The sequence below is a fragment of the Amblyomma americanum genome, chromosome 11 (assembly GCF_052857255.1).
Source record: "Amblyomma americanum isolate KBUSLIRL-KWMA chromosome 11, ASM5285725v1, whole genome shotgun sequence".
In the NCBI taxonomy this organism is placed as follows: domain Eukaryota; kingdom Metazoa; phylum Arthropoda; class Arachnida; order Ixodida; family Ixodidae; genus Amblyomma; species Amblyomma americanum.
The window spans coordinates 52,805,017-52,830,054 of record NC_135507.1 but is presented as its reverse complement, the minus strand read 5'-3'; the positions used below and the strand labels follow the sequence as shown (position 1 = coordinate 52,830,054).

At 46.7% G+C, this 25,038-nt stretch overlaps 1 protein-coding gene across 1 annotated transcript in view; it reads left to right on the top strand.

Annotated features, from left to right (window-relative positions):
• Positions 1–23,821, top strand: part of LOC144109625 (phospholipid-transporting ATPase ABCA3-like) — a 93,732-nt gene extending 69,911 nt beyond the window's left edge. The window contains exons 23-26 of the mRNA XM_077642443.1: positions 10,975–11,162; positions 14,228–14,401; positions 18,205–18,421; positions 23,492–23,821. Coding sequence (XP_077498569.1) covers positions 10,975–11,162; positions 14,228–14,401; positions 18,205–18,421; positions 23,492–23,821 — 909 coding nt within the window. The remainder of the gene's footprint in view (positions 1–10,974; positions 11,163–14,227; positions 14,402–18,204; positions 18,422–23,491) is intronic.
• The last annotated feature ends 1,217 nt before the right edge of the window (positions 23,822–25,038 follow it).

Sequence of the window (25,038 nt, the reverse complement as noted above, 5' to 3'; positions counted from 1 at the left end):
GCGCGTATCTCAGCTTCATCTGGAACAAGGGCACCAAATGGATTTAGGCCTCACAAAAAGAGGCCTGCACTACAGTTCAATTAATTTACATTTAAACTATTCCGAACAATCATCAGGGTTCCGAAAAGAAAGTAGGACTCACCATTTGAAGCACAAAGTCAATATTAGCTGCGCTCATGCTGGAGGTTGCATGCATTTTGCAACGTACACCCGCCGTAAAGAGTTTATGAAAGGCGACTCTGTCGAAATTAAACATCTAATCGTTTTGCGTTCAAAACTTACTGCTGGAGATATAAGGGTGCACTGCGCAATTTTCACCGTGAAAATTAGTCTGCGTACGGTGGGCACAGCTGGCAAAGGAAAGGGTTAATTGGAGAGACAGGGGAGATGCCTTTGCCCTGCAGTGGACGTAGTCAGGCTGATGATGATGATGATCTATTCTAATGCATGGGAAGACGATGACAAAATTGAATCATTTTACTAAAAGTGCTATAAAAGTTTGACGACGGGTGTACGTGAGCATAAGTAATTTTTCACCCCCGCCCTACTACCAAATACGAGCAGATAAACGTTTGAAAGTACTTACCAAGATTGATGGCGTCATTGCGAACTATGTTAGCCTGTGGCAGGCTATCAAAACGCGTTATTCGCTCGGCTACTGCGCACCACAGATACAGAATCTGAAAGCAGATAGTATGACGCATCGTCCAGAGACGCGAAGTGCAAAGCATAGCTGCCAGTACCAGTCAGTGCTCTCTTGTGGCTACATGGGGGGAATGTGCTTGGCTTCTGCCAGGTGCCTCGATGCGCGCCCTCTCCCCACTGAGGGTGGTGCCACTCTTGGAAGGGGTCGTAGATGCCAAAACCGGTTCCGGGAGGTGCCGCCGCCATTTTCTTGCATTCCGCTCCCGCCGTCCCGCCGACTCCCACGCTAGACACGGAAGGCGGCATTCTTCAAGGATGCTCTCATGGGAACAGCAAACAATGAATATGCCTCTTTTGACAATTCTCAAGGAGTGTGTGAGTGATGGACGGAACTTGATTTATCTGAGCAGTGAAGTGATCCCCACTCTCAAGAACTAGGAGGAATACTTTACAGGCGCAGCCGCGTGGTGTACAATCAATATACACACGATGAAGTCCCCGATGAAATTGCTTACAGAATACTTTTCGAAGGTAGACCGGCCATGCGCAGATCACAAGGAAGCAATAGGCAAAATGCTGATAGCCACCTACACAAAACTGCGGCTGCGCATCCATCTGCGTCAGTCCCCAGCCACACGTGCTGGTGGTCATGGAAGCAAAACTTGTGCTCGTGTTAGTCTCCTGTAATCTGTGTAATCAGACGCTGTAATCAGTGCGAACTTTTCGTCTACATGCACAAAAGCATGAGACAAATTTAAGCGTCAGAATCATAAGCTGCATTATGCTTGCAGTGAATCGTCGTTCGTAATCGTTTTGAAGATATTGTATTTGTGCATTAGGGTGTTAAATCATTGTTCTTGCTTGCGCCTAAGTCTGTGTTTTGATTGCATAGTGTATGCATGACACAGTTTTCCGCCATTGCATAATAGTGTAAGTGGACGTAAGCATGCCATGCGTTCGAACTTGAATATGCAGCTGTTCATTTGGCGTACTTCACTTTCTTTCCGCTATATCACACGTAAGCGCAATGATAGCAAGTTCATGGCGCCGGCATGACAACGACGGCGAGCAGTTGCCCGCCGTGATGGCCTGTTGCAAAACAAAGAAAGATATCCGCTATACTCTCGCTAATCGTCTCGAAATATCTACTGCATCACCGACTCTTTACTCTTACTTTTCATCTAAACTAGAAAAGGAATGATTATCAACGGTAAAGTCCAATTCAAGCTTTCACTGCAGGGAGGGGGGCACCTCATTCCAGGCGCGTCACGCAGCAAACGCGCACCTTGCGACCAGCGTATGCAAGAAAATGGCGGTCGCGCTAGCAGACGGCGCGGTTGTCTGGCGGAAGGACGAATGAGCGAACCCACGTGTCCCCTGCACCCTCTCTTCACCACCTCTCACCCTTCGGACCTTGTGCAAGCCGATTCTTTATTCTCTCCGTTTCCTTTTCCGAACCGATGTTGCTGGTTCTAGTAACATTGCCCGTGTATGCTTTCTTGGTATTTACTCACCTCTAACGTTTTACGTTCCCTTAAAACAGACAAAATGAGGAAAGACAGATGAATTTGTAAAAATGTCTTTCCCTTTTTTCCCCACCTTTTTCGTAATGAGCATAGGTACAAACCGCATTGCGTGGTTAACTATCGGCATTAAAAATCGCCTGTTTTCTTTACTTGCTGAGTGCTAAAAATAGTGAGAAGTAGGCAATATTAGAAATGTACACATGCTCTGCGCTTGTCGTCCCTAACATGGCACCACTTTGCACGGTTGCACCACCGTGAAGGTGGTTCAAGCGTGCTTTAACATAAGTTTTCGGAGATATTGCACATAAATTAGAAAATGAGCTAGTCACGCACCTGTAGGGACAAGGCCTGTTCTCGGATTGTGTTTCTGCCGCTTTTTACGTGTACCTCAATTGCTTTTACTACTGCTAGAAAGAAAACTAAAAGGTGACATAGCTCCATTAAATATTAGATTTGCACACGTTATAGAAAATAAGCAACCGATTACATTTAAAATGACTCCATCTGAAATGAAACTGATTATCGTGGTGAAGTACAGTCCTAGGAAAGTAACTTGGCAATTACAGAAAGGTAATCGACTACTGTTGCGTCACTTTCTTCCCGACATTTATATTACCATAAAGGGCCAACTCAAAGGGCCCTTCCTGGGCGTACGCGCTCAGCATTGGCGCTCTTGGCGTACGCTAGAATCGGTCTGCGCATGCACACTGCAGGAGACGCCAGCAAACCTCATCTGACCATGCTAGATATCGGCGCCAGCGCACGGGCGCTCGCGTACGCGTCGAAAGCGGGGTCTGGTTTACAACAATAGGAGAGTCGCGGGGCTCTCGGTGGCTCTTTTCTTCATGGCTTTAAGCTTTTCAGGCCCAGCCACCCCCCCCCCCCCCCCCCCCCCACACACACACACACACTTTTCTTCGCGGTTTAAGCTGTCCTTTCATCGCCCCCCAACCCCTTCTCTTCACGGCTTGAAATTTTCTCCCTCGGCTCGAGAGGGGAAGAGAGCCTGCGCCACGAAAATGGAGATGCATGCCTCTTTTCGACGCCCGTTCGGCGTACCCCAAGAGCGCCTACGCTGGGCGCGTACTTCCAGGAAGGGCCCTTGTAGTTTGCACTTAACACAAATTTACTGAGACTGGAGTGAACTACAGCGGCCTGCTTGATAATTTGTCCTACGCTGTTAATTTCCGAGAGGAGTTTGTCGAAGCTGCGGTCGATAACCTTCCGATGTTTCCTTGTGAAGCGGTCAGCTGCTGCACTGAACACGCCCTCAATTCATGCGCTACACGGAAAAGCCGTACTATAAGTTAACATATGAACACCTTGCGCCGGTGTTGGGTGTAAGGGGGGAGGGGGGGGGGGTACAGGGCGGTCACATGATATTCTCGGGTGGAGAACTCCCGTAGACGGCGGTGGTAACCCGGATGTGGTCCGGACATGATCGTGCGCAATGCTTCTCTGCAGCCGGTTCGTTGTCACTCGATCACAAAGAAAACACGTCCCCTAGCACCAGTGCCGTCAGGAAAGCTGCACCGTTGGTTACAACTAATTTTTGAAAAAAAATAGCTGATTACGTGTGATGAACTGCAGAAAAAGTAACTGAATTACCTGAAACATCGTTTGAAAAAAGCAATCGATGCACACAAGTTGGGCTTCTACCGCACGAGCCGGATTTAGGGTTGCTGGACGGCGGAACTTAGCTCTGATCCGTCAAGACAGCGGTTTGGCCCAAGACCCTTTTCCCAAGCATCTCACCCTATAAGAGCCGAGCACAAGGCCGGGGAAAATCTTGTAGCCATCAAAAAACAGGCGGGTACCCGGTGGCACTGCGGATCGAACCAAGTACCCCCCGAATGTTAGGCTGATGCTCTACCACAAGGACACCGCTTCGGTACGAAGAAAGCACATTCCAAAGTAACACGAAAATGCAACTGCTTACAAGTAATCAATTACATGTAACGCGTTACGTACAACTTTGGTACGTATCATCAGTTCTTCCATACTTTACGTAGTCTTCTAAGCGCGATTAATTAACGTCCAAGAGAATGTGACAGATATCAAAAGAAAGCAAATCTCAGGACAGCGAATCAAGCCAAATGTATTAAAAATGCAGGTACTTGTTTACTCTCAGACACGAAGACTTAAGCACACATACATATATTCGAAAAAAGATGCATGAAGAGATGGTCTAATGGACCACAGGATGTGAGACACACAGAGATATGTGCGCTTATATGGACGCATTGAAATTTGCTCAATCAAATCATATATAGATTTATGTGAATACATCCTAGCGGCATTTGCATTTGACGTCATCCTCGCGGAGCAACATGTAATTAGCAAGAACATAGATATAAAACATAAAACAGTTTCACAACGTCTATTTCATGCATTGTTTGCACATGATCTAGTATCCACACTGACTTGCGCTAGCATTACCACATCAGTCAAAAAGTTCGTAATGCGGGATAACTTCAAACCCCTGACTGTACTCGTACATGTCCAACGCATGATTGTCTAGTTCTGATCCTGGACGCAAAAGCAAGTCTGTTCCAGACGGCGACACACCATAGCTTTGACGATGACGTGAAAATCCTTTTGTATGAAATTTCTCCAAGCAAAGAAAAAGGAAATTTCGAAAAATCAGCAACTTTTTCACTTCAGCAAAGACAGGAGCTTCATTTTCCCAGCCTATGTGTAGAACATCTGAACACCTGTACGAGCAAGCGTCGACGCTGGCATTTGCCACAGAGAACATTTTCACTTCCTGATCTGTGATGCCAAGTTCAATGCGCACGAACTCTGGTACATCTGCTGGCTTGACCAAGGACGCATGAGAAGTGCTCAAACTGTCACTGACGACCATAGCTGACTGTTCGTAGCATGCTCGCAGCTGATGCCTTTCGCACAAAGTACGACAGATGTTCCTGAAGTTCCTGCTGCGCGTGCCGATAGTCTTGAAGTAAGCATGCTTTGCTTCAAACCGCATGCTCCAGTACCGGCGTGGAGGACCGAACAATGAAATGAATCTTGGGTAATGGATTAAGTAGGAAATCTTGGGAATGATATGCACATTTGGATATCTGGTTCCAAAATTCTTTAAAAAATAAGAAATTTGGACCTCCAAATAACTGCAGCAATCTTCAGGAATTTCTTCTGCTAAGACTATATTAACTATCTCCCGGAACTGAAGATATATCTCCCAGTCAGGGTCACCTTCTGGCACTATGTCGGCGAAAAACTGCGGCAGTAAACGGAATAAGCACTGCTTCTGGCTTGCTGTGCCTTTGAGCACGATGCCCTTCCGAGAAATGCTGATTGCTACTGGGCGATTTCTCTTATCATTTTGTTGGAAACTATAGTTACAAATGTTCTTCAACTGCTCGGTCTTTAGCACACCAGAAGACAATAAGCCCTGGAGCACATGTTTAACCACGAATCCTATTCCTCCCTCCAGAATATCGTGCATACAGTCGGGAAGCAACTGTTGTGTGACGTCGAAGTCAGGGATTTTCAGGAGGGAAGACTCCTCATTAACGCCATACAGTTGCGCATTGTCTCTGTCAAGCGTTACAGCCGTGAGGTGGCTGCTGTGTGCAGCTGCTGTTCGCACAGTTACATCTGCTTCCGACAGTAGTGTGTTCAACTTCTTTTTGTGAGCAAGGCAAAATCGGCAGACCCTGCCGTTTGCAAAAGATGCGCGGAACCCCCCTATCTTATGCAGTGACAGGTTGTCTCCGGTAAAACCAACTACAAAAACACGGAGTGCAATCTCGGAACTGTTGAAAAGAAATGTTAAGCCCTCCTCGTAAAGACGCTTTATGTCATTCACTAGCGGAGCGATTACTTGATATATGCCAAATCTTCGCACATCGGTGTATTTGGCAAGGAGCAGCAGGTGAATAGAGCTCAATTTGCTCCTGTATTTTGGGTGGAGATTCAGGATCGAAAAATACACTGCCAATATTTTGTGCGATCCGGCAGCCGAGCCGAGAGGATTTCGAATTCGTCAGTATACAATAACAGAAGTACTGATTTCGCTGAGCCTTCTATGAGTAAAGCGTGTTCTTTAACAAAAGCGCCGTCAGAAAAATCCCGAAGCTTTTGGCTGGAATCAATTCTTGCCTGATGCAAAACTGCTTCAACTACTTCATGAGACGTCAGCAGAGCTTTAAGGGAACGTTCCAAGGGTACATAAAAGCACACACCACAGACTCTCGGGTCAGTTTCTCCTGAAAGTTTAACTTCCTCTAGCTGAACATAATGAAGCCTTTTCTGCACGTATGCCAGAACGGCATGATCACTTTGAAGGTCAGCCCACAGAAAATCGACAATGTCAACTCCCAAAGTTTCCACTTCATCACACACACTAGTGCGGCCGTTCTGCCCGGCCTTCAAAGTGCGCCGCAGAACTGCAGATAACAGAAGTTGCACAAACACCTTAATATCATCAAATATGTCATGCGCAACACTCCGTGGCAAACAGCGCGTCTCTGTCGTCTTCAAAAAAAAAGAGCATCAAATGGCGCTTAACTTCGTCGAGCTCATATTCAGGGCTGTCGTCAGTAGGTGGATTTCCATTTGCTCGCCGAGTCTCGTCGGACGTGGTCTCGATGGAGTGAGGTGATGGGCCTTCGTCCACGCCGGTATCCGATGCTACGTGGTCACTGCCGCTGCATGGCTTGTGAACTTCGGCGGTCTTGATAAATTCAGAGTGCTTTCTGTTGAGGTGCTGGCGGTATGACTTGTAGGAGCCGTAGACGTTAGGACAGCCTTCTATCCCGCACACTACTTTAAAGTTCGGCTCTTGAGAGTGAACCTTCCCTATGTGGTTCACTACGCTCGCGTAGCTTGACGCATAGTAGGGACATCTCTCACAGCTGAAAACCATGACTACTTTAGCATTCCACAGTGCTCGACTTGTACATGCCTGTATTGACCAAAATGATCGTCTCAGCGAAGGAGAAATACGTTCTCATGAGCAGGGAGTCAGCACAGTGCACGGACAGCAAGGTGATCGCACGGAGAGTGGAGAGCACGTAGCGGGTATGGGGGGTGAAACTAAAAGGCTCTGATGAACAAGAGGGGTTAGCATGGCTCCCGAGCTGCGCGTCCGCGTCTCTTTCCCTCCTGTGCTATTATTTAGCGATAGAGTGCTTTGAATATTCTTTCGTTCTTTATTCGCCCCATCTTTATCGCTCGTCTTTTCTGGGAGATTTTCGGTGTCACTGAAAACTGCTGTTCCAAATGTGTTTTCTCTGGAAAATGTGTAAAGACAGTGAGAAGTCCTTCATCGTGGCGACCAGTTGTATGTAAGTGATTATTTATTTAAAATAACAAAAGGAAGGTAAAAGATGTTTGCTCACCCCGGCATCTGCCATCACTAATCGGTGGCACCTGAGCTGGGGTAGCGGAAATAAAGGATAGCAGGTAGTTTGAAGAAGTGAAACGAAAGAGGTGAGGGGATAGTAGGAAAGAGATAGGGGTGAGGGCGCCAATGAACATTGCGACCAGTTCTGGGAACAGAAATTTGGCCCGTTTTGTTCTTTTTCCTGCCTAGCCTTGGCTGCAGAGCCACAAAAAGCTGTACAGGAGTACAATGGACAACTCGCAAAACTGCAGGAATGCTGACTTACAGGAAGATATTTTCCAGCCAAAAACCATTGTTCAATTACCGCGTTTTCACTTCCTGCTCTGCTGACTGAAAGAGTTAGCGCGAGGGCAGATGAGTCACCCAGTCGCCCTCCACTGTATTCTTCGTCCAACAGGTGAGGGGAGAAACGGAGGAGAGAATCTGAAGCACGACGCTCGCCGCCAGATTTGGAAATAGAGTGTAAAGGCATACGCCAGAACAGGCGTCGAAAAGGGGTATGCATCTCCATGTTCTTGGTGCTGGCTTGCTTCGGCTCTCGAGCAGACGGAGAGGATTTCAAGCCGGGGAGAGAAGGGTTTGGGGGCATTGAAAGGACAACTTAAACCGCGAAGTTCGTGGAACCTGAAAGAGCTTCAAACTGTGACGAAAAGAGTCATCGAGAGCCTCGCGATCCTTCCATTGCTGTAAACAGGACCCCGCTTCAGTCGCGCTGGCGGTGCGTGTCCCCAGGGAGCGATTAACATTCTTTCGTGTCTATTGAATGTGCCACGCCTCGAGTAGAAGCCTTCTGCGCGGGTTATACCTGTGCTACACGGGCGTTTCGAATGCCTTCCAAACGAATGTCATTCGACTCGACTGCCATAGCTGCGCTGCTACACGACGTCTTTTAACGGCATTCGGTTCACATGAAATTCGAGTCGACGGAGCTCCGCGGAGACATTCGAAATTTTGGAATGCCTTCGAGGCGCAAGCGCGACTACTCTCCACCGCAGCGACTTCGCGCCATAGGTGGCAGCATAAGTTTTGAAGAGCAAATACGTTCGTTAAACAATGAAATTCTAAACACTATTCATATACACTACACGGATCTTTTCCAGACGTTTTGTTAGCAAGCAAATATTTTCCGCATATTCTCGTCGCAGCGTTTTGTTCAGTCTATCATGTCTTATCTTAATGTCACGAAGGCATTATAACCCTCCCCTCTCTCTACTTCTTTGCATCAGCTCACTGCGAATATCCTGGCGCCAAACCTATCTTCTGTGCGTCAGTAAGCAAAGAAGTCGTGGCTGCGTGACGCCAACAAAAGGCGGATTTTTCTCCAGTAATGGTTTATTTGCGTTCCTTTTCGTATCGCTTAAAAAGAATCTACAACTGGAGAAAAAGGCTCTTTTCATTTCCGCCATGCAGCCACATCAGCAAAATTCGTCACACTTGTTTCTGGGACACAACGTCGTATAGATTACTCTTTTTTTCCCCTCAGCTTTCGATGCAGCGGGGATGAGAGCTTGTCAGTCATGTTCACTAGCCAGCGTCTTCCTGCGCGCTTTACCTCAAACGTGGTTTTCCTACTAGCCCAGACCCATCTACAGCCCTGCCCGACGACTAATCGAGTTCGGCAGTAAGCCAGCGTCTTTTAGCAACTGGAGCAGACGGCTCCGCGGAAGCGAGTAAGGCGGCCTGTGTTGCGTCGGCTTCTCTTTGTTAGTGTAGCCTGGCGGGGACAACGGTATTCAAAATAAGTAGTTATCAGAAGCTGATTTGGGAAGTGTCTTTGTGAATCAGTCGATTTGAATGATTTTTCTTCGTGTTTTGGAATGAAAAAAAAATTGTTTAGTTAAATTTCCCTCGAATAAAGCGACTTAGTCGCTTCGAATTACGAAGACGTCGTCGCATCGCATCATGAGTCTACTTGTAGTCAACACCATCCAAAGGGAAACGCAACCATCTGAATTATTTTGTTGCGGTACAAGCCGCTAAGAGAAGCAGTTAAGAAGATATGGTCATTTGGTTTGAGACGCGTCCTCAGTTTGAATTCACTCCAGAGCAGTGCCACGACGGACCACTTGGAAGAGAAACTTGACATTGTTACGTGGAATACTTTTCACATACAGTGCAGTAATAAGACAAATGCACTTCAGATAAATCTGGAAAAGTGGGTGTTAACTACGCAAAAGTATTACATTTGGCAGGTCATCCTCCGCGTTGCTTGTATAAACGAGAAACTGGGGCTTTGCGAAAAGTCCGTACGTTCAAAACAACAAAAGCCGCATAATTTAATGGAATTTGGTGACCCTAATATAGTCTATTTTATCACTATCAATGAAGAACAAATAACCGCCGTCGATTTTCAATGCAGCCATTAAAGAAACACAGCAATCCGTCATATCTTGTCGATTGTCATGTAGTCGGAGCGAGTGCAACATGCATAAAATACACTCAAAAGTGCTAAAACGCTACTGCCACTAGTGAAACAATTGTGTGCTATTTCCAGTTAAGTCGCATTATTGAAGTCGCCATACGCATAGCGCGCAGTACGCGACCTGCGAGTGGGAAACATGCCGCGGCGAGGGGGGAACGGCGGCGCGGGGTGGTACAAAGCGCGTCCTCACCCTGAAAGCGGAGGTGAGCGGGCGTCCAGGCACCCTACACAAAATGCTCTACGAGCGCCCCGTCGTGACATACGAGCAAACTAATCTTCCCGCTGTTTTAGGGGCGGGAACGGACGCGCAGTTATCAACACTGGTAGGGAGGGTAAGTAGAGAGTAAGTTTTCTAAAAGGGGGTAAGTGATCAGGAGCATGCTATTGACGGGTGCAAAGTTACTCCTAGGGTCCTCTAAAGGGTGTAAAAGTCTTTTTTACCCCCTTCTCACACCCTTTTTCCTTAGAGTGTAGGAACGGTACAAGTGCTCTTCTATATATATTCATTACTGCGGCCATAATAGCGGATAGACGAGAGGACGGCCTATACTCGAAACAATAGAGTGGAATAGCTTGCTGACCCTTTCAAAAATTTGTTTAGACAGTCTATAGACTGTGCATAGACTTCTGTCTATAAAGCGTATACTCTTTATAGACGAAACCTAGAGAACAGGCTATAGGCGATACAAATCATATAGACAGTCTATAGACAATGTATAGATTTATGACCATAAAATTCTAGTAGATTTTTAGTCGTATAAGATGATACTTCCCTATAACGTACCCACCTTTGAATCTCGCCGCTTTCGAACCTGTCTGTAACGCCGCTGTACACACTAACAGAAAGGAGTAAAAATGGAGTATGTTGTCCTCAAACGCACTCTCATTTATAAACGGGAATGCGCTAGAGGACATCTTACTCCCTTTTTTACTGCCGCATAGGCGTATTTGTGTTTAAAGTGTATAGCTCCTTGTTCCAACAACCAGCGCGCTTTATTATATCCATCCAGTGGCAGTCCCACCTGGGGTACTGTCCCGAAGAGGACGCACTCATGGACGTCTTCACGGGCTACGAGGTCCTCGAGCTGTTCGCCCGACTACGCGGCGTACCTGAGGACAAGGTGGAGCGTCTCGTCGAGTGCCTGGGCTGTATCACCGATCTCGCTGACTACGGGAAGGATTTCTGCGGAAATTACAGGTACACAAGTCTCTAACATACACGCTGTCCCAGTACAGAGCAGTGAACCATCTACGGCACGCTGTGGATAATATTGCCTAATTTTATATGCTACGGTGCTCTCTGTCTATATTTATATCCTGCACTGGCTGTCACGTCTCCTAGAGGAAGTGAATTTGTGCCCGAAAATCCGCATGCAGGAGACATACAAACCCGACCGCGGCGGCTGCGTTTTCATGGAGGCAAAACGCTAAGGTGCCCGTGTGCTGTGCGATGTCAGTGCACGTTAAAGATCCCCAGGTGGTCGAAATTATTCCGGAGACCTCCACTACGGCACCTCTTTCTCCCTTTCTTCTTTCACTTTCTCTTTTATCCCTTCTCTTACGGCGTGGTTCAGGTGTCTGCGGATATATGAGACAGATATATGAGACAAGGAAATGACGCAGTAACTGTCTCTCATACCTCGCTGGACACCGACTGGGATATAGGAGGGAATGAAAGAAGAAAGGAAGAAAGAGGTGCCGTAGTGGAGGGCTCCGGAATAATTTCGACCACCTGCGGAACCTTTAACGTGCACTGGCATCGCACCGCACACGGGCGCCTTTGCGTTTCGCCTCCATCGAAACATGGCCGCCGTGGTCGAGGCATATTGCGCAGTATCTCTTTTGGAGCGAAAAGCTCCACTTCTCGCATGCAAAGCTGAAGGTCAAATGACTCTTGGAATTGACCTCTACTGGAGGCTCGCCGCAGGTGTGACTATGACGTCATACCTTCGTGACCTGACGCAGCTGTTACTGCTCGCTCCGCCGAGGCACCGACCGCCGCTCCGAACACTCGCTCTCGCCAGTTGTGTCACGTGATTAACCACGTGATTCGCTCTTGCTGAATAAAGGGAAGCTTATGATTTACGGGGGTTTAACGTCCCAAAGCGACTCAGGCTATGAGGAGCGCCGTAGTGAAGTGCTCCAGAAATCGCGACCACCTGGGGTACTTTGACGTGCACTTAAACGTGCACACGGGCCTCTATCGCCTCCATCGCAATTCGACCGCCACGGCCGATATCGAACCCACGTCTTTCGGGTCAGCAGTCGAGCGCCATAACCATGCACTGAGCCACCGCGCCGCTTGACGCGGGTTAGAATCTGGTGACATGACGTCTTTGATTTTTGGACGGGTGCGTGTATCGCCCTTAAAATTTCTTGAAACAATGGTGAGTTGCGTTAGCGTTGAGCTAGTCTCGTTAAAACCGCTTAATTGAACCATGCCACAGAAAACCATGCATGCAATTAAAGTTATCGGAATGGAAAGTTATAGGAAGCTTCCAGATCCGGCGGCGGGGAGAGGAGGGTCCCGGTACTCTGAAAACTTATCGGCAGATCTGGCTCCGCGGCACACATCCGATCGGGGTGGACGTACCGCCAACCGCAGCTCGACCATCGCATTTAAGGCGGGTCTTCACGGTATCTTCCCGGACCCAGCCGCGTCATTCAGACTAAATTTTTCTTCTCAGTCATCGCCACAGTATTCACTTCCGGTTTAAAGAACGCTTAGGTTCAACTGCAACGTGTATAGCGTCTTTGCGATGCGCCTTCAAGCACGGCGGTCACGGCAAGAACTAGAACGCGAGAAACTTTTCAAGATATTCATAGTCGGATACAACTCAATAATAATAATAATAATTGTTTTTTTTTTGGGGGGGGGGAGGAAATGGCGCAGTATCTGTCTCATATATCGTTGGACACCTGAACCGCGCTGTAAGGGAAGGGATAAAGGAAGAGTGAAAGAAGACAGGAAGAAAGAGGTGCCATACTAGAGCGCTCCGGAATAATTTCGACCACCTGGGGATCTTTAACCTGCACTGACATCGCACAGCACACGGGCGCCTTAGCGTTTTGCCTCCATAAAAACGCGGCCGCCGCGGTCGGGTTCGAGCCCGGGAACTCCGTATCAGTAGCCGAGCACTCTAACCACTGAGCCACCGCGGCAGGTATACCACTCAAGAAAAAAGCGGCTTTGCCCGTCAAAGGAGGATCTCCTTCTAACCAATGGCGTCGGCTGCTTCTCGTCAACCTGCTAGTGTCACAATGCAGGGCATGGCATGACAACGCAGGGAGGGGCGAGCCTCGACCATGGAAGGACCGGACTATCCCCTTTCATCGGCCACTCCCTGCACTGTTGCGCTAGCAGGGTCATGAGAATCGGTCGATGCCATTGGCTGGATGGGGGCCCTTTGACGAGAAAAAACCGCTTCGCTCTCGAGTTGTATCCGACTTTAGTCAAATCTGTTAATAACCATTCTGGAATGCACACGTGGGGAGACACCGAAAACAATTTCCTCAAAGTTTCTTTCCTAGGAAAATTTGACACTTTGGCCTTTCAGAATAGAATGTTCACATCCGTTCGGGAGAAAAATAATGATTGGTTGGTGAGGAGTTTGCAACCGAAAATTGAATATTCTTGCTTCCAGTTAGGGGGGGGGGGGGGGGGAGTGATTTTAACTAACGACGCTGATGATGACCCTGAGACTAACATGAACTCTGTGGTCGCTGATGAAAAAAGTCAATGGCGGTGCGGACTAGCCTCAGAGGTCGGTACGGAACGGTATTCGTCGCAGTTTGCTTGCGAGAACGACCGGCAGGGGCGGTAGCTGCATTTCCTTGCGACCTTTTCTGTATTATGAAATCTCCGTTTTAGCGAAATCAGCCTTTTATTCATTGGAACGTGGTAACTAACCGATATAAAAAACTTCACTATGTTTTCAACGTCCCTATAACTCAGTGTCCTTAAAACGTACCACTAAAGATTTTGGTCGTTGTTTTTTTTTTGGTCTTGTGGGGCTTTAACGTCCCAAAGCAATTCAGGCTATGAGGGACGCCGTAGTGAAGGGCTCCCCAAATTTAGACCCACCTGGGGTTCTCTAATGTGCACTGATATCGCATAGTACACAGATCTCTAGAATTTCGCCTTCATCGAAATGCGACCGCCGCAGCCGGGGTCGAACCCGCGTCATTCGGGACAGCAGCCGAGCGCCATAGCCACTGAGCCACTGCGGTGGCGTACCATTAAAGATGTCCTTCCTTCTGCAGTGCTGGCTTACGACGGAAACTGTCGGTGGCGATGGCCCTCATCGGCCTGCCTCGCATCATTATCCTGGACGACGCCACCAGGGGCATCGACCTGGGCGGCCGAGAGATGATCTACGAGGCCCTGCGCGACATCGCCCGGGTGTCGGCGTCCGCCATCATTATGACGTCACGCAGGTAAGTCGGACAAAGTGCGCAGCACCGCGAAACTGAACATCTTAAGCCACACTACAAATGCTAGCAGAGTTTTCAAACTTTTTAAACTGAAATGGATCAAAATTGATCATAATTTCGGGTAATTATAGAATGAATCACCTTATGAACTAACAGAAATATCATTATAAAACTTCAAACATCTCCTGAATGCGTATTTCTTATCGAACTCGCCTCCTTTTGCAGGCCATTTTTGGTTATTTTAATCTTAGCATGTACTGTGTATGCTTTATTACATAATCGCGGTTACTGAGGCGAAAGTTTCACTATGATAGGTAAAGCCGATTTCACCGTGCGTTGCCGGTTGACCTTCAAGTAAGCCAGAGGTCAAGTGTGGCGATAGGCCTTACCATTTGTGGGCCAATATGGTGTCGCACCACTTGTACTTTGACCTTCCGATTAGCCAGGAGAGGGTGGTACAATAGGCCGCAGCGCTCATTGGGTGACCAATGTGCGGGACGCACTCAACGTTACAACCGGAAAGCCGCGCCTACTTGCCCAATACACCACAGCTTTCGCTCTCTTACCAGGCTCAGCAGTAGTTAAGCCGCAGCTATTTTTCGCAACCTCCTATTGTTTCTTTTTAATGATATTCTTGATCACCGTTTTTACGAAGTTTCACATTGAACTTCAGGTTGTCGTGCTTTCTTTTCTTTAATAAAATTATTTTTCTTGTAACTTTTCTTTCTGTTATATTTCGTTTTCCAAGAACAGTAGCAGTTTCACACCTTGACTCTGGGACAATATATAATTTTTGTCTATAGATGTACTCTACAGTTAGCGGGTATATTAATCTGAAACATTCCTTACTTAAACCGAGTGACAAAGAGGTCGGGGTGTATTCGTTTGGCAAAAGTTTAAAATTGAGAGAAATTTGTGTGTGGACCTGTCGACATAAGGACCCGAGAATAATGTTTTGTCTAGTTTATTGCTACTGAGCAAAAGCCTTTTTTTTCACTCAAACTAAATTTAGTAATATCGAAAGAAAGGCAAAATGCCTCATTAATATTCACGCACTATTTAGTATTCCAAGTTCTGGAAGTTCTGAGGCAAAGAATATCGGCTCGAAAATGCGGAACTGAAACGCTCCCGCAAAATCACAGCACGCCTCTTAAACGGTAATTTCGGAGGTTTTTCTATATTCACGTGTTAATTTTAACTGGAGCTGTTTCTCCCCGTCCTAATTATTTCTACTAAGTTTCGTAGCCGTGCCACAATTCATTTCTGCGCGAGATTTTCAAACCTGCCTTTTCCGTGGCCTCAGTCCTGATGATTTCTGCTGGCAACACTGCGTTTGTGGCGTCAGAAACCTTAACCTTTCGTCATTGTAACCTCACGCGTGAAGACGAAATTCTGAGACTTTCTGTTGTGTAATCGGAGGCATATTATGGAAGGATTCAGCATTTCCAGTCGCTATTTCAGCCACTCAATCCGAGTGTGAGTGTTTTTCTAATAATGTTTCTGACGTCATTGCGGCATTAACCGGAGCTTCATTTCCAGTCACGAACCAAGTTTCGGTTTGATTTTTTTGGTATTTCAAAATAGTTCCATAGATACTTCGAAAAACGCCTTCTTGTGTTAGAGAGAGGAATACGATGCGATCATTTAAACTATAGGAGGTCACACCTTGATGTTCTTTGCACTCACAGGTGAGTTCGCTTACCTATGACGCCACCTGTGCAAGCATGAGAAAATTGGAACTCTTTGGGAAATATATGGGAGTTATTTTGTTTATTTTCTATTGACATCTGTGATGAGCATGCGCGCCCAGTATGTCTTATAACGTACGATTGCTGTATGACTGTTATGTGACTGGTACAAAGGGTACAACTTAATAAATGTTTTTCACTCAAACCTACAGTACTGTTTATGGCATTTGGTTTGGTTTTGCATACGTGTTTGTTCGGTTCAGTATTTTGCTTTTGTCTTCGTTTCGTTTGCTCAATTTTCCTTTATTCTTTATTTACTTGTCCATTTGTACTTAGGTTCTGTTTTTATGTTACCACATTATCTACAGTCACCTGGGTGTGCTGTATTTGAGAGAGTGCTGTCTAAAAAAATGATCGCATTTACTCGCACACTGAAGGCAGTCTTGATCCCTAAAACCCCCTTAAAATTTGCAAGTGCCTTGATTACGTGAGGCAAAACATTCAGAAGCCGAAAAAATACAGGGTAAAAAGTAGGCTGGTGGAATAAATACCTACTACGGTGCGGCTCACCTGCTATAATAAAAGAAAACACACTCTTTGTCATAGTCTACGTGCTTGTGAGCGTATAGTCAACGTGTTAAACCCGCACGTATAACATTGCGTAGCGGCCCGTATTTCTGTCCGTAAAGCGCAAGTAAAGTGAACTCTGTAACAAAGCTGATCGCATTAAGCGGGAAGCTCAGCTAAAAAAAATGTCGCTGCAATCTTTAATATGGCGGATAGAACAACGGGGTTCAGCGGGGTTTTTACATACTCTCGCATTTCTCGCGGGACTTTCTTACGGGCCGTTCGTTCTGTAAATTGTGGCATAGTAGGCTTGACATTCGACAGATGGCGCTTTATAGTATTGCGTTAGTAGTATTGACTTTCGGTAATGCGGTCCTGTGCATGAGACCAGGTGTTCAAGCAAGGTTAGAAATCAAACAACGCGGCGTAGGGAGGCTAGCTTTGGGAGCACATGGCAAAATCAGGGCATACAAGGCGATATGGGATGGGCGTCTTTTGAGAGCAGAGAAGCTAGCAGTAAGATAGCATTTGAGGAGCGATTGAGAAAAATGGGGGAAAATCAGTGGGCTAGGAAAGTTTTCAGATACCTGTATATAAGGAATGTTGACACGAAATGGGGAAAGCGAACTAGAAAATTGAGAAGCAAATATCTGGACTGCAGTAGGGGGAAAATCAGCATTTATCGGTTAAGAAAAAGGTTAAAGAAACAGAGAGAGCTCTGTGGAAAACTGGGATGCTGACGAAATCGGCACTGGGAACATACCGGACCTTTAAGCAGGAAATTGCCAAAGAAAATATCTATGATAATTGTAGGGGAAGTTGTTTGTTGTTTGAGGCCAGGACTGGAGTTTTGCGGACTAAGACAGGATAGACACTTTGTGCATTGCGTGCGGAGAGGAGGAGGAAACGGCTGAACACTTGATACTTTTCTGTAAATGGCTTCACCCTACAGTGGAAGGCAGCGGGGCTGACTTACCCAAGGCATTGGGGTTTAGGGATAGTGAAGGGAAAGTGGATTTTAAGAGGTTAGAAGTAACCAAGCGAAGGTTATCTGATTGGTGGCTAAAAGCAAGACAGGAGTAAAATTTCACAAGACATGGCTAGGTGGCTTGGGCCACCGCCCGATTTAAAGGGTTCAGCCTTATCCATCCATCCATCCGTCCATAGTTGTTGCGACGTCCAAAAAATTTCGCCTGCTAACATTCGCTGTCGTTATCTGAGGAATGAATGCAGAGAAGGAAAGAATGCGCTCATTACGGGAAAGAACACGGTAGCATGTATTCTTTTCTCTTACCTTATAATTTTTTTTGTCTTAATTTATACGGAAGTGAATTTCCGGCTACAAACTGGCAGTTTTGTTGTTAGCAGCATTACAAATAAATAGTAGCGGTCAAGTGTGATTGAAAAATATTTGCAGAATGCGATTCCACACTCGATGACTGTCCATATCTACCGTGTCTTCGGAGATATGTAAAACTTGGCCAGAAAGGCATTTCAGGTTTCGTTTAGGCTTAGGCGTCAGCCGCTAAGCCTAGACCGCGCTAAATGCAGCACGGAAGAGTGCGAAATGGCCTGCGGCCGTGTGGGCGTCATGGCGGGCGGCGAGGTCAAGGTCCTGGGCAGCGTGGCGAGGCTTAGGGAGCTGCTCGGCACCGGGTTCACCCTCACCATCGCACTGGCGGAGACGGCCACGTCGTACACCATCGACGCCGTAGACAAGGGCGTCATAGCCGCCTTCCGCGGCGCCAAGAGAGCCGACTGCAGAGAGGTGAGGGCTGTGCGCATCGGCCGAGCTGCGAGGGGGCGGGTATATGAGCCGCGCACGTCGGTTTATACGAAAATGCGGAGTCTCCATGATATACAGCTATACGGACGTTCTTACACCTGCCTTCTGTTTACCACGTGTTTTCCGTCTCCTTTTCTTATGCTTTCCACATTATACAGGCAGTTTCAGGAAAGACTAAGTAATTTTCAAAATAGCTTTCTTGAGGTAAAAATATGTCTTTTTCAGCATAGTATTACCAATGTTGGTGGGCATCAGAAAGCCGGTTAATCGTCTTAAGTAGTAAGCTAGTTAACTAATTACTAATATTTTAGATTTTCAGTTTTGCATCTGGGCACCTAGTTGCAATTAGATTTGTAGCCAGTCGTTAGTAATAGCCATGTTAGTTTTTAGAATTTCGAAAACGCGATTACCCTTTGCACTGTGGCTCGACTAAATTTGTTTTGTTTTGTTTTGTTTTACTAAGAACGAGCACTGGAAAGGTTGCTTTGCTTGTATGCTTTTCGAAAGCGCTTTTTTTTTCGCACGATGCAGCCAAAATTTGCCGAGCCACAGCGGTGAGGACGATAGCGTTTTCGAAGTTCTAGAAACTGATATGGTTATTAATAACGGTCGGCTACAAATCTCTAATTGCAACCAGTTGCCTAGCTCTGATAGTTAAAAGATTAATTCTCAGAAAAATAGTTAACCAGCTTACTACTTAAAGGGACACCGAGGAGAACTCTATCAATTTTTTTTGTTAGCAAAAGCTCATAGTTCGGCATCTCTTAACTTTGTTGCCGCTTGTCTGGGCGCGAAAGATGCATTTATTTCAAAGAAATTTGGATTCGAAGTTGAAAAAGTTTTTCCAGCCGCCGTGATTCAAACTCAGGGAACTCTTATGACGTCACGGCAACTCTTATGACGACACAGAAAGGAGTGACGGGAACCGTGACGTAAACGCAGACTCCGTGATTTCTGACGGCTAGCGGTGCGGTGCGCAACCTTCTTTTGCCAGCCTCAGAGATTCGTGACGTCCATGAAGTAAGGAAAAATCCTCCAAGGTGGCGCCTCTTGTCCTAGGAAGGCATCACGCTTGTACTTGCGAGATTGGCCTGTGGCGGCGATACCTGCATTTTGGTTCTTGCTATTTTCTACATTACAAGAGCTTTGTTTTCAGGAAGAGTGGCGTTTTTGTGATCAGGAGCTGCTATTCCGTGGATGCAAGCCAACTTCAATTTCTCCTCAGTGTCCCTTTAACACATTCACTGGCTCTCCTTTGTCCGCCAACACATGCTGCAAAAGCCATATTTTTACCCCAAAAATTCTATCTTTGAAAATTACCTAAAGTCTGCCCTGAAAGACCCTGTATGCATATGATGAGCATGCCGTCATATAGAGTTTGTATAAATTTCTACTCCCGTGCGAATCCATAGACTTCGCATATTTCCAATGTTTGCTTAAAGCATTCGGAAAACATGCCCAATGATGAGAATCGTCGTACGGAATGTTTTAAGAGAGTTCCTAGCGATTACAAAGATTTAGCAAACATCGACGTATTAGTGCAGGCGTATTTGAGGCTACCAGGTAACTCATGTGAACGTGACACTGACTATACGACACCCTACGCTGCCGCGCTCTGCTATGCGTGGCGAAAATACGTCTCCCTTTGCTAAAGCTTTCTACCACTTGTCGCTGACTCTTCTTACTCCCTTCCGCTTCATTCTGAAGCCGCCAAATATGTCCTTCGCAAAAAGCCACTTACGAGAAAACGGGTTTTTTGACAAAGTAGTAGAAGCAAACCTGAGCTCGAACGCGTTTCAGATTATGTGCGGCGTCCTGCTCTGGTTGTACTTAGAGCTGCGAGGAGATAAGGCACACAACTAAAGGAAGTGAGGGGGCAAAAGCTTTTCCTTCACTGTGCCCCCTTCCTTTCTTGTGCCAGACTGTGTTCTAAATGACCTCCAACAAACTCAATAATCTACGCTACTTTTCTCTGATGCGGGAACTTCGCTTGAGGGTTCTCAGCGTGAGGACTTTCCTCAACGCGTCAAGTCCGGTCGTGATGAGAATGGGTGAAATTTTCAGATGCGAATCAAAATCTTCGTTTTAAAGTACTTCCAGCGTTTGAACGGAGTAGTTAAGACTTCCACAGAAAACTAACGGGGTAAGTGTTTGACAATAAATGGCAGAAAACTACAAGCTTCCTGAGTGTGGGTCTCTGGATATATTGCTCGTTATAGCGAAATACTAAGATATGCGAAAAATTGCCTCCATAGGCGACTTCTCGTTGAAAATCCACTTGTCCAGATTTTCTGGGTATTTATCTGGCTGAGGTGCTGGGTTAGCCAACCTATGCTTTGTGCCCGTCCATGAAAGTCTTGACCTTGCTCGCGTAGGTCGCATGTAGAGCGGCGAGGTCAAGTCCCAGGTGCGCAGTCGGCATATAGAAAGACTTTTACCCGAGTTTAACCTTCTGAAAGTGAAAAAGTCCGTGAAAACTTACAATCCTGAGTCAGTGATGGCTGTGGTGAAAATCTAGACAGCTGTCCACATAGAGAAAACAACCACCTTGACTTCCTTCTAGCGGGAACTGCCACGAGAGCCAACATTATTTGAAATTTATGCTGGCGATGACTCTCAGAACTGGCTGGAAATATTGTAAGGCGTGGCCCAGGCTTACGAAATGTTTTCCTATTTTCTTTCTTGTCTCGATTGAGAATACATAAAGCACGAGGTTCTCGTCATCCTCATCATCAGCCTGACTACGCCCACTAAAGGGCGAACGCCTCTCCCATGTTTCTCCAACTAACCCTGTCATTTGCCAGCTGCGCCCATCATATGCCCGCAAACTTCTTAATCTCATCCCTCACCCAACTTCATGCCGCCCCCTGCAACGCTTGCCTTCTCTTTGAATCCACTCCGTTACCCTCAAGGACCAGCCGTTATCCTGCCTTCGCATTACATGTCCTGCCCAGGCCCATTTCCTCCTCTTGAATTCGACCGGGATGTCATTAGCCCGCGTATGTTCCCTCACCCACTCTGCCCGCTTCCGGTCTCTTAACGTTACACCTATAATTTTTCTTTCCATAACTCGCTGCGTTGTCCTTAACTTAAGCTGAACCCTTTAATTTTAACACGAGGTATGACCCACGAAAGAATGCGATGACATTGTCGCGCAGTGACACTTGCACAGCGTTCCGAAGGATACATCTACTGCTACCAAGTGCGCGGTGCCTCAGTGGTAATGGCGTTCGGCTTCTAGCTCCGAGGTCGTGCGTTCAAATCCCGACTACAAAGGCAAGGTTTCGCTTCAAGCGAAAATGCAAAAGCGCCCCTGCTCATAGCGTTTACGTATAAGCAGCGTCAGGATATTCAAATTAATCCAAAGCCTCAAACTACAGTGTCTCCCAAAGCCCATGAGTCGCTGTGGGATGTTATGCTCCATACATAAGCCATTCCATCTACGGGCACGTGTTTTACTTCGAAGTGATACTGTGTAATGTAATCCCACCCAAGCCTTTAAGCTGCAAAGAAAAGTTATACAGCTTCCACAGAAACGTCATAGTTAAAGAAAATTTCAGCCAGGTCCAGGGTCCGAACACGGGACCACCGCTTAACCGGAGGAGTCGCTCTACAAACTAAGCTAACCGTTACGGATAGAATATAGCAGGGCAAGATCAGAATTGATCCATATCTGGAGGTCGGGACGGTGGCGCTCCAATGTTTTTTGTTTTGTTTTGTTTTTGAGGGGGGAATCCCCCAAGGTTTAGTAAATCTGCAATAAAGGAGTAATTGCTCATTCACATCACCGCCAATGAGTGTTTGTGTTGAAGATGGGACGAAGCCATTCCGCCCGGCTAACCTTGGCATGCCAGAGAAGAATCCCCCCGTTTTGATATGGGTGAACCCGCTAATCTTCCCTGGAATGATTCGGAGCTGCAAATACAGTCTCCAAATTCTTAGCCGACGACCGTTTTGATATGGGTGAACCCGCTAATCTTCCCTGGAATGATTCGGAGCTGCAAATACAGTCTCCAAATTCTTAGCCGACGCCACAGCGAGGACGCTTAACGCTCTCTATAGACAGTACGACTCCCCTTGGTTGTGGATGCCTACGTCATGACACTCATGTAATGCCTTCACCCAAGGGCCGTTGAGGCATCTGTAATAAACACTGCAGTTGAGCCGTGCTGTGCTCTGAGGGAATGAATCTGAAATGAGCACTGCATTGGTTGCACTGCAAGAGGATTTGTCGAAATTATGTCCCACGCTGGATTTGCCAGACCGCTCACGAAATAACATTTATTTTTGTTTAACAGTGACTGCTGCACGACTTATTTTTAAGGCATTGTAGGGGATCCCCAGCTCTACAAAAAAAAAAGAAACAAGCTCAAATATGGAGTGGTATAGCATCACTTTCATTAGCTCCACCATTCACACGCATCCGCAATAAAAATGCACCTACCTGCATGAAGGTGATGATGTGAATTCGCAGCTAAGACGTCACAAAGTAGACACCTTGCCGTACCAATAGCAGACCAGCATTGCACCTTATATTCCCTACTGAGAAATGTATATAGGTTTGAATGGGTCAGCAAATAAGATTATGGCACATTTGGTTTGGCTTTATAGGATGTACGTCCCAAAGCGGCTCAGTCTATGAGGGACGCCGTAGTAGAGGGCTTCGGATAATTTCGACCACCTGGGGTTCTTAACGAGCACTAACAATGCACAGTACACGGACCTTTCACATTTTTCCTCCATCGAAGTGCTACCGTAGCGGGCGGGTTCGAACCCACGACTTGCATGCACTGTGTGATGTAAGTGCACGGTAATTAACCACGGGTAATGGTAGTTATACGGAGCCCTCCACTAAGGAGTCACTCAAAGGCTGAATTGCTTTGGAAGCTTCATCCTATAATGTTAAACGAAATGTGCCATAATCCTATTTGTCGACCTATTCAAACCTGTACACATTTTTCAATAGTGTTTGCACATTTAGTGTACAGAAAGGCGTGATTGTGTTTCGGCTCCACAGTACTGCGGTCTGCTTACGCAAGGAATTTTTTTCAGGGCGTCTTTGTGTACCACGTGACGGAAAGCCTGCCCTGGAGCGAGGTCTTCTCACGCGTCGAGCAGCTCCGCAAGTGGTTCTGGCTCGAGTCGGTGCTGATCGCGAACAGTTCCCTGGACGAGCTCTTCCTAGGCATGGGCCGAGCCGAGATGGCCGAAGACGGAGCGGTGGCGAAGCGGGCGGCCAAGGACGCCTCGTACCCCGCCTACCAGGGCGACCCCTGGGGCCGGGAAGCGCAGCAGAAGTACGCGCGCCTCCAGGCGGTTCGCGAGGCCCGCAAGAAGGAGAAAACGGCTGGGAAGACTTCGAAGGAGGATTCACCGCCCTGAGGAAGACGCCCCGTTATGTCGGCTTCCAGCATCTCTCGGCCGGGGCGTACAGTGTTCTTGCAATACGCCTAGTGCTGGAAGTGAACAATACTTCTATAACTGTCTACGAGATGGCGCTACTTCGATGGACGAGGGACGTGTGTTGAACCGCATGCACATGACGTCAATCTTCTGTATCTGATGCTTCAATGTACTCTCTGCTTTGCCTTTCTCTTTTTTCTTGTCACGTGATGTCGCTACCAGTTTTCCTTTTTTTCCTCGTGTTAATGTGCGAATGTGACTAGGCTCGTCGACGCTTGGCGAACAAAAATTTACAGTATCACCGTATGCAAATAAGTATTGTTTGATTGCCCTGAGCTGCTTTTCTTCTCTGCGAACACAGAAACGTTCCCTTGCACGATCGCCCAGGCTGTTCAGAGTGCCAGCCGAAAGAACTTCGGAACGCGGTTTCCGATCCCCAACAAAGATCTTGCATAATGTGTGTTGCCACTTCGTCGCCTTGTTACAAGATGACGGATCATCCCTGGGGCTTCTGAATTGCTCTGATACGCCCGCGCAATCTCACTACGAAATCGATAACGTGTAGCAGTTTGCCCATGTAATTCCACAAACAGGGAAATAAAACTTCAAAAACATTGCTGCTCCTGAGGAAAAAAAAAACGAGATAAATCTTGACTTGCCCATTACTTCCAGTATTTTCTTTGGTCTCCTTTATAAATTTTTTTGTGAGGATTGTGTCCATCTAGTTTTCTTTGGTAACGATTCCTTTTGAAAGGAAAGAACAGTGGTTATTTATCTTAGTTATTACGCCCACTATCATGTTTGTGCATTGGTTGAGTACTTCCGCTACGGTTGGCACCTAGTAAAAGCATCTTTTTTCGTGTTTCAAATAGAGTTGCTACGAAAATATTAACCATCAGTGGCATGGTAGGCCTCGATTAGTGCTGAAGAACGGTTTCTTGAGTTGTGACTTTTACAGCTAGTGCTTTTAAAGCACTAGCTCCTAGTAGCATGCTGAACTGATTCATGCAGACCATGACGAATGGCAGCTGTCCGCACGTCAATTATCGGTAAACAATTGAGTGAAATTAATATAGGAAAGGGCGCCGTAATGCTGGGCTCCGTGGTTATTTCAGCCAGCTGCGAGTATTCAAACTTTTAGCAGCGAAATTATTTTCCGAAAATCACACCAAAATCGACAAATTTCCTGGCAGTTG